At 43.7% G+C, this 12,659-nt stretch overlaps 1 protein-coding gene across 1 annotated transcript in view; it reads left to right on the top strand.

Annotated features, from left to right (window-relative positions):
* Positions 1-12,659, top strand: part of LOC113022588 (low-density lipoprotein receptor-related protein 1) — a 99,615-nt gene that overhangs the window by 52,509 nt on the left and 34,447 nt on the right. The window contains exons 11-27 of the mRNA XM_026168130.2: positions 518-754; positions 1,070-1,250; positions 2,296-2,518; positions 3,805-3,994; positions 4,098-4,223; positions 4,812-4,952; positions 5,375-5,500; positions 5,583-5,699; positions 5,807-5,887; positions 6,804-6,971; positions 8,664-8,846; positions 8,963-9,160; positions 9,288-9,533; positions 10,482-10,679; positions 11,669-11,873; positions 12,023-12,187; positions 12,275-12,519. Of these exons, the coding sequence (XP_026023915.2) occupies positions 518-754; positions 1,070-1,250; positions 2,296-2,518; positions 3,805-3,994; positions 4,098-4,223; positions 4,812-4,952; positions 5,375-5,500; positions 5,583-5,699; positions 5,807-5,887; positions 6,804-6,971; positions 8,664-8,846; positions 8,963-9,160; positions 9,288-9,533; positions 10,482-10,679; positions 11,669-11,873; positions 12,023-12,187; positions 12,275-12,519 (3,030 nt within the window). The remainder of the gene's footprint in view (positions 1-517; positions 755-1,069; positions 1,251-2,295; positions 2,519-3,804; positions 3,995-4,097; positions 4,224-4,811; positions 4,953-5,374; positions 5,501-5,582; positions 5,700-5,806; positions 5,888-6,803; positions 6,972-8,663; positions 8,847-8,962; positions 9,161-9,287; positions 9,534-10,481; positions 10,680-11,668; positions 11,874-12,022; positions 12,188-12,274; positions 12,520-12,659) is intronic.

The raw sequence follows: 12,659 nt of genomic DNA, 5'->3' as shown, positions 1-12,659 counted from the left end.
TGTATGAAACGATCTCTTCTGCTGTCCTGCATATGCAGTCTTTCTGTTCTCAAGTTATTTGCAGAGTTGAGTTTTCTGAAAGTAACGCCGGCACTGAGCTCCAGCATTTGTTTTATGTATTTTAACAGCATTGCTGGCTCTTTGCTGGCCGCTCCACAAAGCTGTCAGTGTGATTCAGCTTATTCTGAGAAGTGTTTTACTATCCACCAATAACAGCTTTATATTGATCTGCCTACTGAGAAAAGAACGTCCTTGAAAATGGCAATATTGATTGACCCAAAGGGCACCCATCCTCTTCTTTCGCTGTCTCATTAAAAATCACTTAATTTTCATTTTTGGGCTTTTGTTGAACTTGCATTTTTTTAACATTAATAATCCATATAAATTATTCAGAAATAACTGTGTCAGCATATGAGTTGGCCTCTAATTTTGATTCCTTTAAAAAAAATAAAGTAAAGAACAGTAAATGATGGTCTAAGTTGAAGTGTTTTACCTTTATTCCCTTGTTTTGCCACAGAACCAGAGCACGAGCTCTTCCTGGTCTATGGTAAAGGTCGCCCGGGGGTCATCAGAGGCATGGACATGAATGCTAAGGTGCCAGATGAGTACATGATCCCGATCGAGAATCTAATGAACCCGAGAGCGCTGGATTTTCACGCCGAGACCGAGTTCATTTACTTTGCTGACGCCACCAGCTACATGATTGGGCGCCAGAAGATTGATGGAACGGAGAGGGATACCATTCTGAAGGAAGGTACGGCAACAGCAGCTGACTGGAGAGACCAAAACGACATGCCAAGATTATGAGCTAGTTCGATGATTTTCCATAATAATCTCAAAAACGCATTTCTTAAAATAAAATTTGTAGCCATATTGTAAAAGACTGTTTTTGTTGATCTGGCTTAAAATTATTTGAGATAAAAAAGTGCTTTACAATATGACTCTTCTATTCAGTCCAGTTTATAACAAGTAGCAACTACAGCCTCTTTCAGTACCTTACTTATAAAGCATGTGATATGCTTTATGCTGTGTAGAAAAACTTCACAGCCACTGTTTGTGTTTGTCTAAGCGATCCACACGGTGGAGGGTATAGCTGTGGACTGGATGGCTGACAACTTGTACTGGACAGATGACGGGCCCAAGAAAACTATCAGTGTGGCTCGACTGGAAAAGGCTTCACGCACCCGGAAAACACTGATTGAAGGGAAAATGACTCACCCTCGTGCCATTGTAGTGGATCCGCTTCATGGGTAATATGGATAAAGAGATGAAGGGAGGAATAGAGTGCAGAGAGAACAGATATCAGTAAAGAGCAGTAGAGGAAATGATGGTAATAAGGTACAAGTGAAAGCAGATAAGAGATAATAATAATAATAATAGGTGATCGTTACATCTGGTTGTCTGTCTGATGACTCAAGTAAAAAAATACCCACCCTGCTGCTCCCCTGTCAGTAAAACCAAAGCAACATTTCTGTCTGCTCTCTTTGTTTGCTTTTATCTTTATCTGTTGCTTTTCCTTGTAAGCAGTATCTTTGTATCATCCAGCCGAAGCCCTTTGATCATTTTTCACCCAGTGCTGCTGACCATTTTCCCCTCGAATTGGCGAGTCCTTTCTGATTACACCTATCACACCTTATTTACTAAAACAGATGGAGCATTTTGTATATTAGTTTCATTAGCTCCATTTCATTTGCATGCAGCCATATTGCTCTTTCAAATAATTCTTTATAATGGTGTACATGGATGTGTCTTATTGATAAGACCTCCTGTGCTCTTTCCTGAGAAATACATGCTCATAAACCCACGCAAAGACACGCACACACATTGGATTGCTAGTGACAGGGTGATGTGTGTCCACACACTTCCCTGGGGAAAGGCACTCACTTCTACTAATGCCTGTAATCAATCAGGCTCAGCAAGGAGGAGGAGAAACTAGCAGAAACCACTAGAAAGAGGAAAAGGCAAGGGAACTATAGAATGCCACTGTTAATGTCAGTCATATTATGGCAAGAAGGGACGTTTCTAATGTCGCACAATAGTGTAGACATCAGTGGTTGACAGGACCTAGAGTACCTGATGACAAACACCGGCATGCCTGTGGGCATATCAGCTGAGACACACTGCTGAGCATTCCCCACTGGTTGGTTTGATGAGTATTGGGTGCTTTAGGGCAGCTAGATAAAATGTCACTGCTTTTGTTAATCCTAAGTGATTCTTTACGATGCACCAATAATATTTATCTTTTCCTGTCTTGCTATCACTTGTACCCATAACAGTTCCCTTGTTATTCCTCAGGTGGATGTATTGGACAGATTGGGAAGAGGATCCTAAGGAAAGCAAGCGTGGAAAGATCGAGCGGGCGTGGATGGATGGCTCAAACAGAAATGTGTTTCTGACCAGTAAAACAGTGCTGTGGCCCAACGGCCTGAGCCTGGACATCCCCCAGGGAATCCTCTACTGGGTGGATGCCTACTACGACCGCATAGAGATGGTCTACCTTAACAGTTCCGGACGCAAGGTCAGAATTAAAATGGTTTAAGAATTGAAGGTTAAAACTGTTTTACTGGAGTCTGGTAACTTCAGACAGGAGTTAAAAACGGGTGTCAGTGCACTAATAAGGAATGCGCTTTAAAGCAGTGGAATAATGTGGGTGGTCTATCACTGTGTAGTACAAACAATGTGGCCTTGAGTTTTGTTAACACTGGTTTCTCCTTGTGTCTGAACTGATATTTTGATTTCACTGAGCTGTGGTGCTATTGGTGCTGTTTTTATAATGCAGAAACTGGAATGGAATCTAAATATTATGCGCACACACGCGCACACACACACACACACACACACACACACACACACACACACATTAGTGAAACAAGTGCCAGTCAATGTCTAATGTGCATTTTTATATTGCTATTGCCTAGACACTTATGTTACTTAACCCATGTAATAACTAGTAAAAAACACCAGTCATTGCATCATACTTTATCATCACCATGAGCAAGGTTTGAACTACACTGCTCAAAAAAATTAAAGGGAAAAAAATCATGCTGGATATCTATACTGATGCCGTTGGGTGGACTGAAACATAATGTCCCAAGGGTGTTCGACTGATTTTAGGAGAGGTGAATGTGGGGGCCAGTCAACTCTTGTCACATGAACGCGGGCATTTTCAAGCACCAGAAGGAACCCAGGACCCACTGCACCAGTGTAGGGCCTGACAGTGGGTCCAAGGATTTCATCCTGATGCCTAACTGCAGTCAGGGTGCCACCCTATACCATCACTGAGCCATTATCAAACAGGTCATGTCATCAACTGTGCAGAAGGTGAACCTGCCGTCATCTATGAAAAGCACAGGGTGGCAGTTGTGGACCTGCCAATTCTGGAATTATAGGGCAAATGCTAATCAGGCTCCATACGGCCCACTATGAGTCTGTCTCTCATTGTCTGTGATGGTTAGACATGCTAACATTTAGACCAGTGGCCTGCTGGAGGTCATATCGTAGTTCTGGCAGTGCTCATCCTATTGACACCGGTCCAGCTGATGGGTTAAAGGCCTTCTACGGCCCTATCCAGCTCTCCTAGAGTAACTGCCTGTCTCTTGGAATCTCCTCCATGTTCTTGAGACTGTCCTGGGAGACACAGCAAACCTTCTTTTCCTCTACTGTAACTGTTATTAATTTCATTAACACCAAACCAGCTGAAACTGACCAACAACCCCATCTGTTACCTAACTGACCATATATATGCAGTAGCGGTTCATTATAAAAACATGCTTTACAGTCTTGCCTCTCTTCTCACATCACCAGACGGTGTATGAAGGTCAGGAGCTGAACCACGCCTTTGGTCTGTGCCACTATAAACACTTTTTGTTCTGGAACGAGTACCGCAGTGGTAGCATTTACAAGTTGGACACCACCACAGGCACTGCCACTCTACTGCGCAACGAGCGACCTCCCATCTTTGAAATTCGAATGTACGATGCTCAGCAGCAGCAAGGTACTGGGAAAAGCGTTATACATAACATCCATCCAAGCATGCTAACTTAAAAAGTATTATTGTCCACAGAGACAGCATCTCATAAGTGCCCATTCATCTACAGGTTCTAATGCATGTCGCGTAAACAATGGAGGCTGCAACAGTCTCTGTCTGGCCATACCAGGAGGGAGGCAGTGTGCCTGTGCAGAAGACCAAGTACTAGACAAAACTGACAACACCAGCTGCAGAGGTTTGTGCATGAACTCATTGTACGTGCTTGTGTGCGTCTGCAGGGTGTTTCTAATGGCACCAGTTTTGCTCCATTACCCACAAGGTTAAGCTTCTTGTATGTCAGACAAGATGAGTCAAGCAGTCTGACTGTATGTTTTCTAAAACTGTTAGTCCTAAAATGTTTGAACAAATGCAGACACACAAGAGCAGGCTACAAGAGCAAGCAACATCTACATACTGTAATGCAATCCAGTGCAAACTGTGCAAAAAACGCTGCCTTTGTGAAGCGTTGTCTTCAAGGTGTTCTTGTTGTTTTGCAAAAAAACCAGAGATTACAGTCTTTGTACAAGTGGTTCCCTTCTGGTTTTCTTGATTGTTATGCAAGCACCAGTCAGCTCAGCCTCAGCCTGCTATGGGTGGGTTTTGACTGATGGATTTCATGAATGTTCATGTAATTGTGCTTTTTCACAATTACATTTTTCCCTTCTGTGGAATATTTTCAGAATTCGTTGCAAACTCCTGCTACTTTTATGTCCCTCAGGACCTTTGTTTTTATGTTTTGTTTTTACCCCCACATTGTCTTTAACCTCCTTCTTCTCTTCTACAGCAAACCCCTCTTATGTACCTCCTCCTCAGTGCCAGCCTGGAGAGTTTGCCTGTAAGAACAACCGTTGTATCCAAGAGCGCTGGAAGTGCGACGGAGACAACGACTGTCTGGACAACAGCGATGAGGCTCTTGAACTGTGTTGTGAGTTACTGCCCGTACACGCAAACAAAACAGCTGCCCCTCCTTTTGCTACTGAGTCAGATGGTGTCCTGAATTTGTAGTGGAGCCAGAATGAAATGAGAGATTTTGAATTGAGTGGGCGAGAGTTTGTGTGTGTGAATGCCCGTGTATATGCGGGTACACGATTTCTGCGGCTCGGGAAATGCTCTCTGTCTGTCTCTCCGTCTGTCTTTCTGCCTGTGGTCAAAAGTGCAGACAGGTTTCCCTTCCAGACAAAACAACACCCCGTCCAAACCAGCTGGAATATCTACCCTCTCTTGTATTCGTTTTCACCTCACATCTCCGAACTCTCTCACCTTTCCGTTCCCCATCTCCACACACGGCTTCTTGTATTCCTGTTTCTCCCTCGCCCTTCAGTGCGCCCTTTTTTTCCCCCTCTCCAGACCAGCACACTTGCTCCGCAGACAGATTTAAGTGCAAGAACAACCGCTGCATCCCTCTGCGCTGGCTGTGTGACGGGGATAATGACTGCGGGAATGACGAGGATGAGTCCAACACCACCTGTTCAGGTAGACAAAGACTCATTTATTTTGGGTCGTTTCGGAGGTTTTTTTCTATTTATGACGTGAACTCTGCTATTTTGTGTTTTAGCCCGAACCTGCCCGCCCAATCAGTACTCGTGTGCTAGCGGGCGCTGCATCCCCATCTCCTGGACATGTGACCTGGACGACGACTGTGGTGATCGATCAGATGAGCCTGCTTCCTGCGGTTAGTCAACTTAATTTCCACCCGACAGCTCGTTGTACAAATTGTTTTGCCATATGAGCGCCACGTGAGCTAGCGCTTTATATCTAAAAGTCTTCCTCTGTCCACAGCCTACCCCACCTGTTTCCCCCTCACTCAGTTTACCTGCAACAATGGGCGCTGCATCAACATTAACTGGCGCTGTGATAATGGTCAGTTTCTCTTCTTTATTATCTCGTCTGCGTGTCTTTTATGTCGACGTACAGTAGCAACTCGTTGTTTGTCTTTGTCCCAGTTATCTGTGCATGTTTGGCCACCAGCCTCATTTTTGCATACGCTCTTCTTTTCATCATCTTTTGCGTTTGCATGTGCGTGTCTGTGTGTGCATGTGTGTGTGTGTGTGTGCAATTGGTTTTGTTGTCACGTGTTGTGCTGTTAGCCCAATCTGCTGTCTTCCATTGGTTCTGTCTTTCAGAAAAGGATTGTGAGGACGGCTCTGATGAGTTGAATTGTCCAAACCTGACCGGTTAGTGCATAGATCAACATGCACCACAAAAGCCTTGATGCTAGCCTCGCTTTAGGACTGACCAGGCAGGATTAGAAACAGTTAGGGCTGCTTTTCTGCTCATTAAACATGGCCACAAGCTGAGACCAAAACTGCTAGCATTGATTAGTCCATTGTGCACAAATTTGACACCAAGTAAACTATTCATTAAAACAAATACATTAAATAATCAAAGTGTACTTTTTGAGGAATTACTGGAAACCTTAACTAAAGAATAAATGCTATTTTCCAGATGACTTCATAGTCAAATTGTTTAACAAATACTGAACATTATGTATTAGGTTGTCTCAAAAGTGCTCAGAATGCTCTGCTTCCAAGCTCAATGTATCAGCGCTGGGTACATTCTCTCATGGTGCATGGTCTGATCTATGCAGTTTCTGTGATTACTTTGACTCTCATCTTTGATGTTCAATTTAATTTGTGTTAAGTTTTTTTTTAATTTTCTCTGTCGTAATTGAGAAAAGATGATATCTATCTATCTATCCACCTGTCTATCTATCATCTGCACTGCATGCCTCACAAAGTGAGTAAGTTAGCGTTGCTTCACTGCATTTGTTTTCCAGATAACGACTGCGGGGACAACAGTGACGAGGCAGGTTGTAGTCACTCCTGCTCCAGCGCTCAGTTCAAGTGTAACAGCGGCCGCTGCATCCCAGATTACTGGACCTGTGACGGAGACAATGACTGCGGAGACTACAGTGACGAGACCCATGCAAACTGCACCAATCAGGGTCTGTATCTAACCTCCATATTGTCTCTTGAAACTTTTCCACTGCTGCAGAATATTGCTTTCCAATCGAATGCACCTTTAACTAGAAAAAGCAGTGTGTTAAAATATCCTTTAAAAAAATCAGTGTGTTAAGAGTCAAGTTTTCTGTTTAGATAAAGCCTTGCTACACTTGTGCGAACAAGTTTTGCCTTGACTTCAACTTGAAGAGGTTTGTTTCATCTCTTTTCTGAACTTCATGTTTCTGTTCACGCAGCACTCCCAAGGATGTTATGTGATGTTATTCAGACACTTGAAGTCGTTTAAATATCAGGCAGGGAAATCTGACACAGTACTTAGCGAAGTTTTATGGTGTATTGCATTTGGAAGGAACAAAAAACAAACATGATTTAAAAAGTAGCTATCGAACGTGACAATTGTACTATACAGAAATAAAATAATACAATAAAAGGACCTGCAGCTGATGGAACAGACTGCATTCTATTACCAACCTCTGTTGTACCCATAAAAATGTATGATAATTGATTTCCCCTGACAAAGAATTTGCATTTATATACTATATAATTAGTATTCATATTTAATAATAAAAGCTTTAGTTGAAGAATGGCTAAGAAGGAGTACTGGCAATAAATGTGAGGAAAGGGGAAAAAGACATTGTGCACTAAAAGTTACGGGCCACTGGCTTACCATAGAAGCTACTTTCGGCTGCTCCCTTATTGACAAGGCGTCGTCACAGCGGGTAGCTCCACATGTTTGATTTGCCAGAGTTTTTACGCTGCATGGCCCTTCCAAAGGAATTTGAGTCTCCTCCTGGGACCAAACCGTGGAGGTTTCGCTTGTTAGCCACTACGCTACAGAGCCCCTACGAAGGCTACTGGCTAAAGTAAAGTGTAAAGTGTGCGTGTTAGTCCCCATAGGGAAATAGTTCCTCTGCATTTAACCCATTCACCCAGTGAAGCAGTGGGCAGCCACCAGTGCAGCGCCCGGGGAGCAGTGTGTAGGGACGTAGGGGTACCTCAGGGTAGCCGTTCAGTGGAGTCGAACCCCCGACCTTCCGATCATTGGGCCACCACTCTACCTACTGAACTATCCCTGCTATCCCTGGCTGATAGTATAGGTTGGATATTTTGCAGTGTTTCTTAGTTGAAACAAACAAGACTGAATGAGTTTACAGAAGTCAAATTTATGTTAAACATTCAAGCTCATGTTCAAGCTGGTGTTTATGAAGCACAGGTAGCTGTTAGTGTCACGGATGGTTCTGCATTAATTTCTTTATTTAATCTCTTTCTTTTGTTTAGTTGATTCAATGGGTTTCGTGTCCGTAAGTCACTCTGTCTGTTAGGTACAACCTTTGACACCCAATAATTCAGATATACCTACTTATACTTATAAGTAACTTCTCTTAAAAGCAGCGAAATAAATCAAATATATTTTGCTGCTGTAACGAACTGCCTGCTGATGTGTAGAAAACAGTGACCTTCTGAATTCACGCTTAAAGCTTTTCTGTCAAATCTGTCCTTCTGCGTGCTAATTTCTAACGGGCACCTCATTAGTTTTAGTTCTCAATCTTTTGAAGTCGCACATTGTTTTTGCTCAAGGCTGCGTGTCCTAATGCGAGAGATGTCGCAAAACGGCGTCACTTTCGAGTGATGTCTTTTTGATGTCTTGTTTTTTGGTTTGTTTTGTGTTTTTTCAGCCACTCGCCCGCCTGGAGGTTGTCATACAGATGAGTTTCAGTGTCGGATGGATGGCCTGTGCATCCCCTTGCGCTGGCGCTGTGATGGGGACACTGACTGCATGGACATGAGCGATGAGAAGAACTGTGAGGGTGTCACGCACATGTGTGATCCAGCTGTCAAGTTTGGCTGCAGGGACTCCGGTGAGGAATCCACACTTCTTAAAATGCACCGACTAATTTCATTCTGCTTCTAATGACATTTTATGCAACGTTCTGACGGACGTTGCTCGTGAAATAACCCTGCCTTCTGTCTGTAGCACGCTGCATCAGCAAAGCCTGGGTTTGTGATGGCGACAGCGATTGTGAGGACAACTCAGATGAGGACAACTGTGAGGCACTGGTGTGTAAGCTCTCTCACCATGTGTGTGCCAACGACTCCACCATCTGCCTGCCCGCGGAGAAACTTTGCGACGGAGCTGACGACTGCCCAGATGGTTCTGATGAGAAACTCTGTGGTAAGGAACAACACCACCCAGGCTATGTCTCATTGCAGGGAACGCAACGCAGCAAGTGAAGGCCTGCATTTAAAATGATCGCTAAAATAAATCAACGGTTAAGTACATCTGTTCCTTTTATCTACAGACTTGTGTTCGCTGGACAACGGCGAGTGCAGCCATAACTGCACAGTGGCTCCCGGAGAGGGGGTCATTTGTTCCTGTCCTCTGGGCATGGAGTTGGGGGCTGACAACAAGACTTGTCAGATCCAGAGCTTCTGCGCTAAACACCTGAAGTGCAGTCAACGCTGCGAGCAGAACAAGTTCAGTGTCATATGTTCGTGCTACGACGGCTGGGAACTGGAGCCTGACAAGGAGAATTGCAAGAGCACGGGTAAGGGATCATGGAAACAAAAGGCAGATTTAGGGAAGTGAGCAGGGGTGTGTGTGTGTGTGTGTGTGTGTGTGTGTGTGTGTGTGTGTGTGCGCGTGCGTGTGTGTGTGTGTGTGTATAGAATTGAGTTACACAGGAGGGGGAGAAGAAGTGACCCTTACTATACCTCATCACTGCCAAAACAGCAGAGTCGAAGGGTGGTTTGGTTTCGGGATGAAGGAAATGAGAGGCAAGCCAAGCAGGAAACTGTGGTTGGAGAGGATGCATATCGCCAGAATATGGTATTCTTTTTGGACAATAGACAGTACACTGGAGACAGGAAAGGGGAACATATTACATTGTTTTAATGAGAGTATATGACATGTAAAAAGATTCATGAAGAAAACCTAGCTAGTGTTTTCTGACTACCAGTTTTAGTTTATGAAAAAGTGATTATTAAATGTCAAAGAAAAAACTAAAGAGCTGATGTGTTTTTAAAAAAAATTATTAAAGTCATTAAAAGTGCAATTTGGGAAAGACAGAAAATACTTAATCACTTTATATCAACTTTGAATTTTGTAATCCACATAAAGAATGTAGCTATCTCCCTGCAGCAACGAGGACACAGATTTATGATGCTGCCTCTCACTGCCAGGTCTTAGAGACTAGCCACCAGCACCCTGTCATTCATCCTGCTGCCCGTATGGCTGCCTGTTAGGTACAGATAACTCCTGTCTTATTTACACTGAGTTTTAATTACCAGGGATTAGAGCCACTTTCATACCCCCTCCTTTGCTGGTCAAGCCACACACGGCAGAGGAACAGGGCTGCAGGGTTTTCCATGCTGCACAGCAGAGCCATTTTGGAGCGTTTTGAGTATCAATCAACGGTGACCAAGCAAAAGTTTTAACCCTTTATGATCTGGTTAGCTCCATATTTTAGGATATTGTTTTTTTCCTCTTTCCACAGATCCTTTCAAACCCTTTATCATTTTCTCCAACCGCCATGAGATCCGCCGCATTGATTTGAATAAGGGAGAGTTCAGCGTGTTAGTTCCTGGGCTCAGAAACACCATAGCCCTGGACTTCCATCTCAACCAGAGTGCCCTCTATTGGACTGACGTCGTGGAGGATAAGATCTATCGTGGGAAGCTGTCTGAGAATGGAGGTGAAGCCTTGTACTGTAACAGGGTTTTATGCCTAAAAGACCTAAAAGCACCACCTCTTTGGTTTGTTTTGACAATCGAGGGTCCGCTAAGTTTCATGCCAGAATGCACGATCTTCATCAGTGAAAAACAATTCTATTTGCAGCTGAAAACATCTGGAAATTGGCCTTCCAATTGCAGTGCAATGATTAGGTTTTCTAGGATTTTATTGAGCTGAAAGGAACACATTGGAATGCAGGGCCCCTTTTCTGTGCTTAAAAGCAGAATAGACTGTAGAGTGTGTACAGCTATGCTGCTGGAGCTGTGGCTTCTGGGTAACAGAACATCAGATACTTCATCACATAAGGTCAGACCGGTCAATCAAGACCTGCTGCATCAGGCAAGCAAGGCGTCATCATGGCTGCAGCAGCAATAATGAGGAAATTATGTGCACAAGTCTCCACTTATATTGTGCATCTTACTGTATGTTTATTTGCTTGTTGTGTGTCATGTTTACTTACACAGTCCATAGGCTACATGCAGCAGTATGTGTATGCTTTCATTGTGGCAGAGAGGATAATGACTCGTGTAATTAGACCCTGATTAGGAGCCCAACGGAAAATGAAAGGGTTAGAAAGGGGCTGGAAAATGTGTCTCTTTGCTCCTGGAAGACACCACACATTTGAGACCTTTTCTGCAATTGTAGCATCACCACCCATGCTGAACAATACTACTGTATTTACCATTTGATTAAAGAAAATCGCAGAGTTAACTTCTTATCCAAATAGCTCCATTGCATTTACATAATTTGTCAAACTAAAACTGGATTAGCAGTTAAGATTAGAAATGTAGTCGTCAGCAAATCCCAGCCTCTGCAGCCTTTAATGCTACATGTTGAGATACTGTGTGAATTTAAAAAATGTAAGCACCCCAGAGGAGTGTTTATTTTATTGAGTAGTGAGATGAAATATGATGTTTGAACATATGCCCTGATTTTTTTCTCTTCTTGTAGCTTTAACCAGCTTTGATGTGGTAATCCAGTACGGGCTGGCGACACCAGAGGGTCTGGCAGTCGACTGGATAGCGGGAAACATTTACTGGGTGGAAAGCAACCTGGATCAGATAGAGGTAGCCAAGTTGGATGGAACCATGAGGACCACGCTACTGGCGGGGGAGGTGGAGCACCCCCGAGCTATTGCTCTTGACCCCCGGGATGGGTAACAGCTGTTTATTCCGCCTCCTCCTCATATCAAGGAGAACACGTTAACATCACGTTACAATGGCTCTAATTGTTTTGGCTGTAACTACGGAGCTTTTTCAGTTATAAACCTTGCTGACTGTTTCATTTCGTGTTATGGTTCTTTAGGATTCTCTTCTGGACAGACTGGGATGCCAGTTTGCCAAGGATTGAAGCTGCATCCATGAGTGGAGAAGGCAGGAAGACTATCCATAAGGAAACGGGCAATGGAGGCTGGCCAAATGGACTCACTGTGGATTATTTAGAGCGTCGCATCCTGTGGATTGATGCCAGGTTGTACAGAGGGAAAAACATGAAAATATTTGCACATAAATGTTCAGTAATACTCCGAAACATAGCTAAAACTTGTGCTTTATGCAGGTCTGATGCCATCTATTCAGCCAAGTATGATGGTTCTGGACTAATTGAGGTTCTGAGGGGCCACGAGTATCTGTCGCATCCGTTTGCTGTCACCATGTACGGTGGAGAAGTTTACTGGACAGACTGGAGGACCAACACGCTGGCCAAGGCAAACAAGTGGACCGGGAGCAACGTCACAGTGGTGCAGAGAACCAATACGCAACCCTTTGACCTTCAAGTGTACCATCCATCCAGACAACCACAGGGTAGGAAACAGACACACACTCATGTATGCACCACCATTCAATCAGTATATGGAAAGATTACAATCTGAAATTATCTACAAGTTTCTGCCTTCAAAGTTGTTAATTGTACATTTTGAGTTACTGACAGTCATAAACTGAAT

The sequence above is a fragment of the Astatotilapia calliptera genome, chromosome 5, assembly GCF_964374335.1.
Source record: "Astatotilapia calliptera chromosome 5, fAstCal68.1, whole genome shotgun sequence".
Taxonomy (NCBI): Eukaryota; Metazoa; Chordata; class Actinopteri; order Cichliformes; family Cichlidae; genus Astatotilapia; species Astatotilapia calliptera.
Note: the sequence above shows the minus strand (reverse complement) of the source record. Positions and strands in the feature narration are given on the sequence as shown.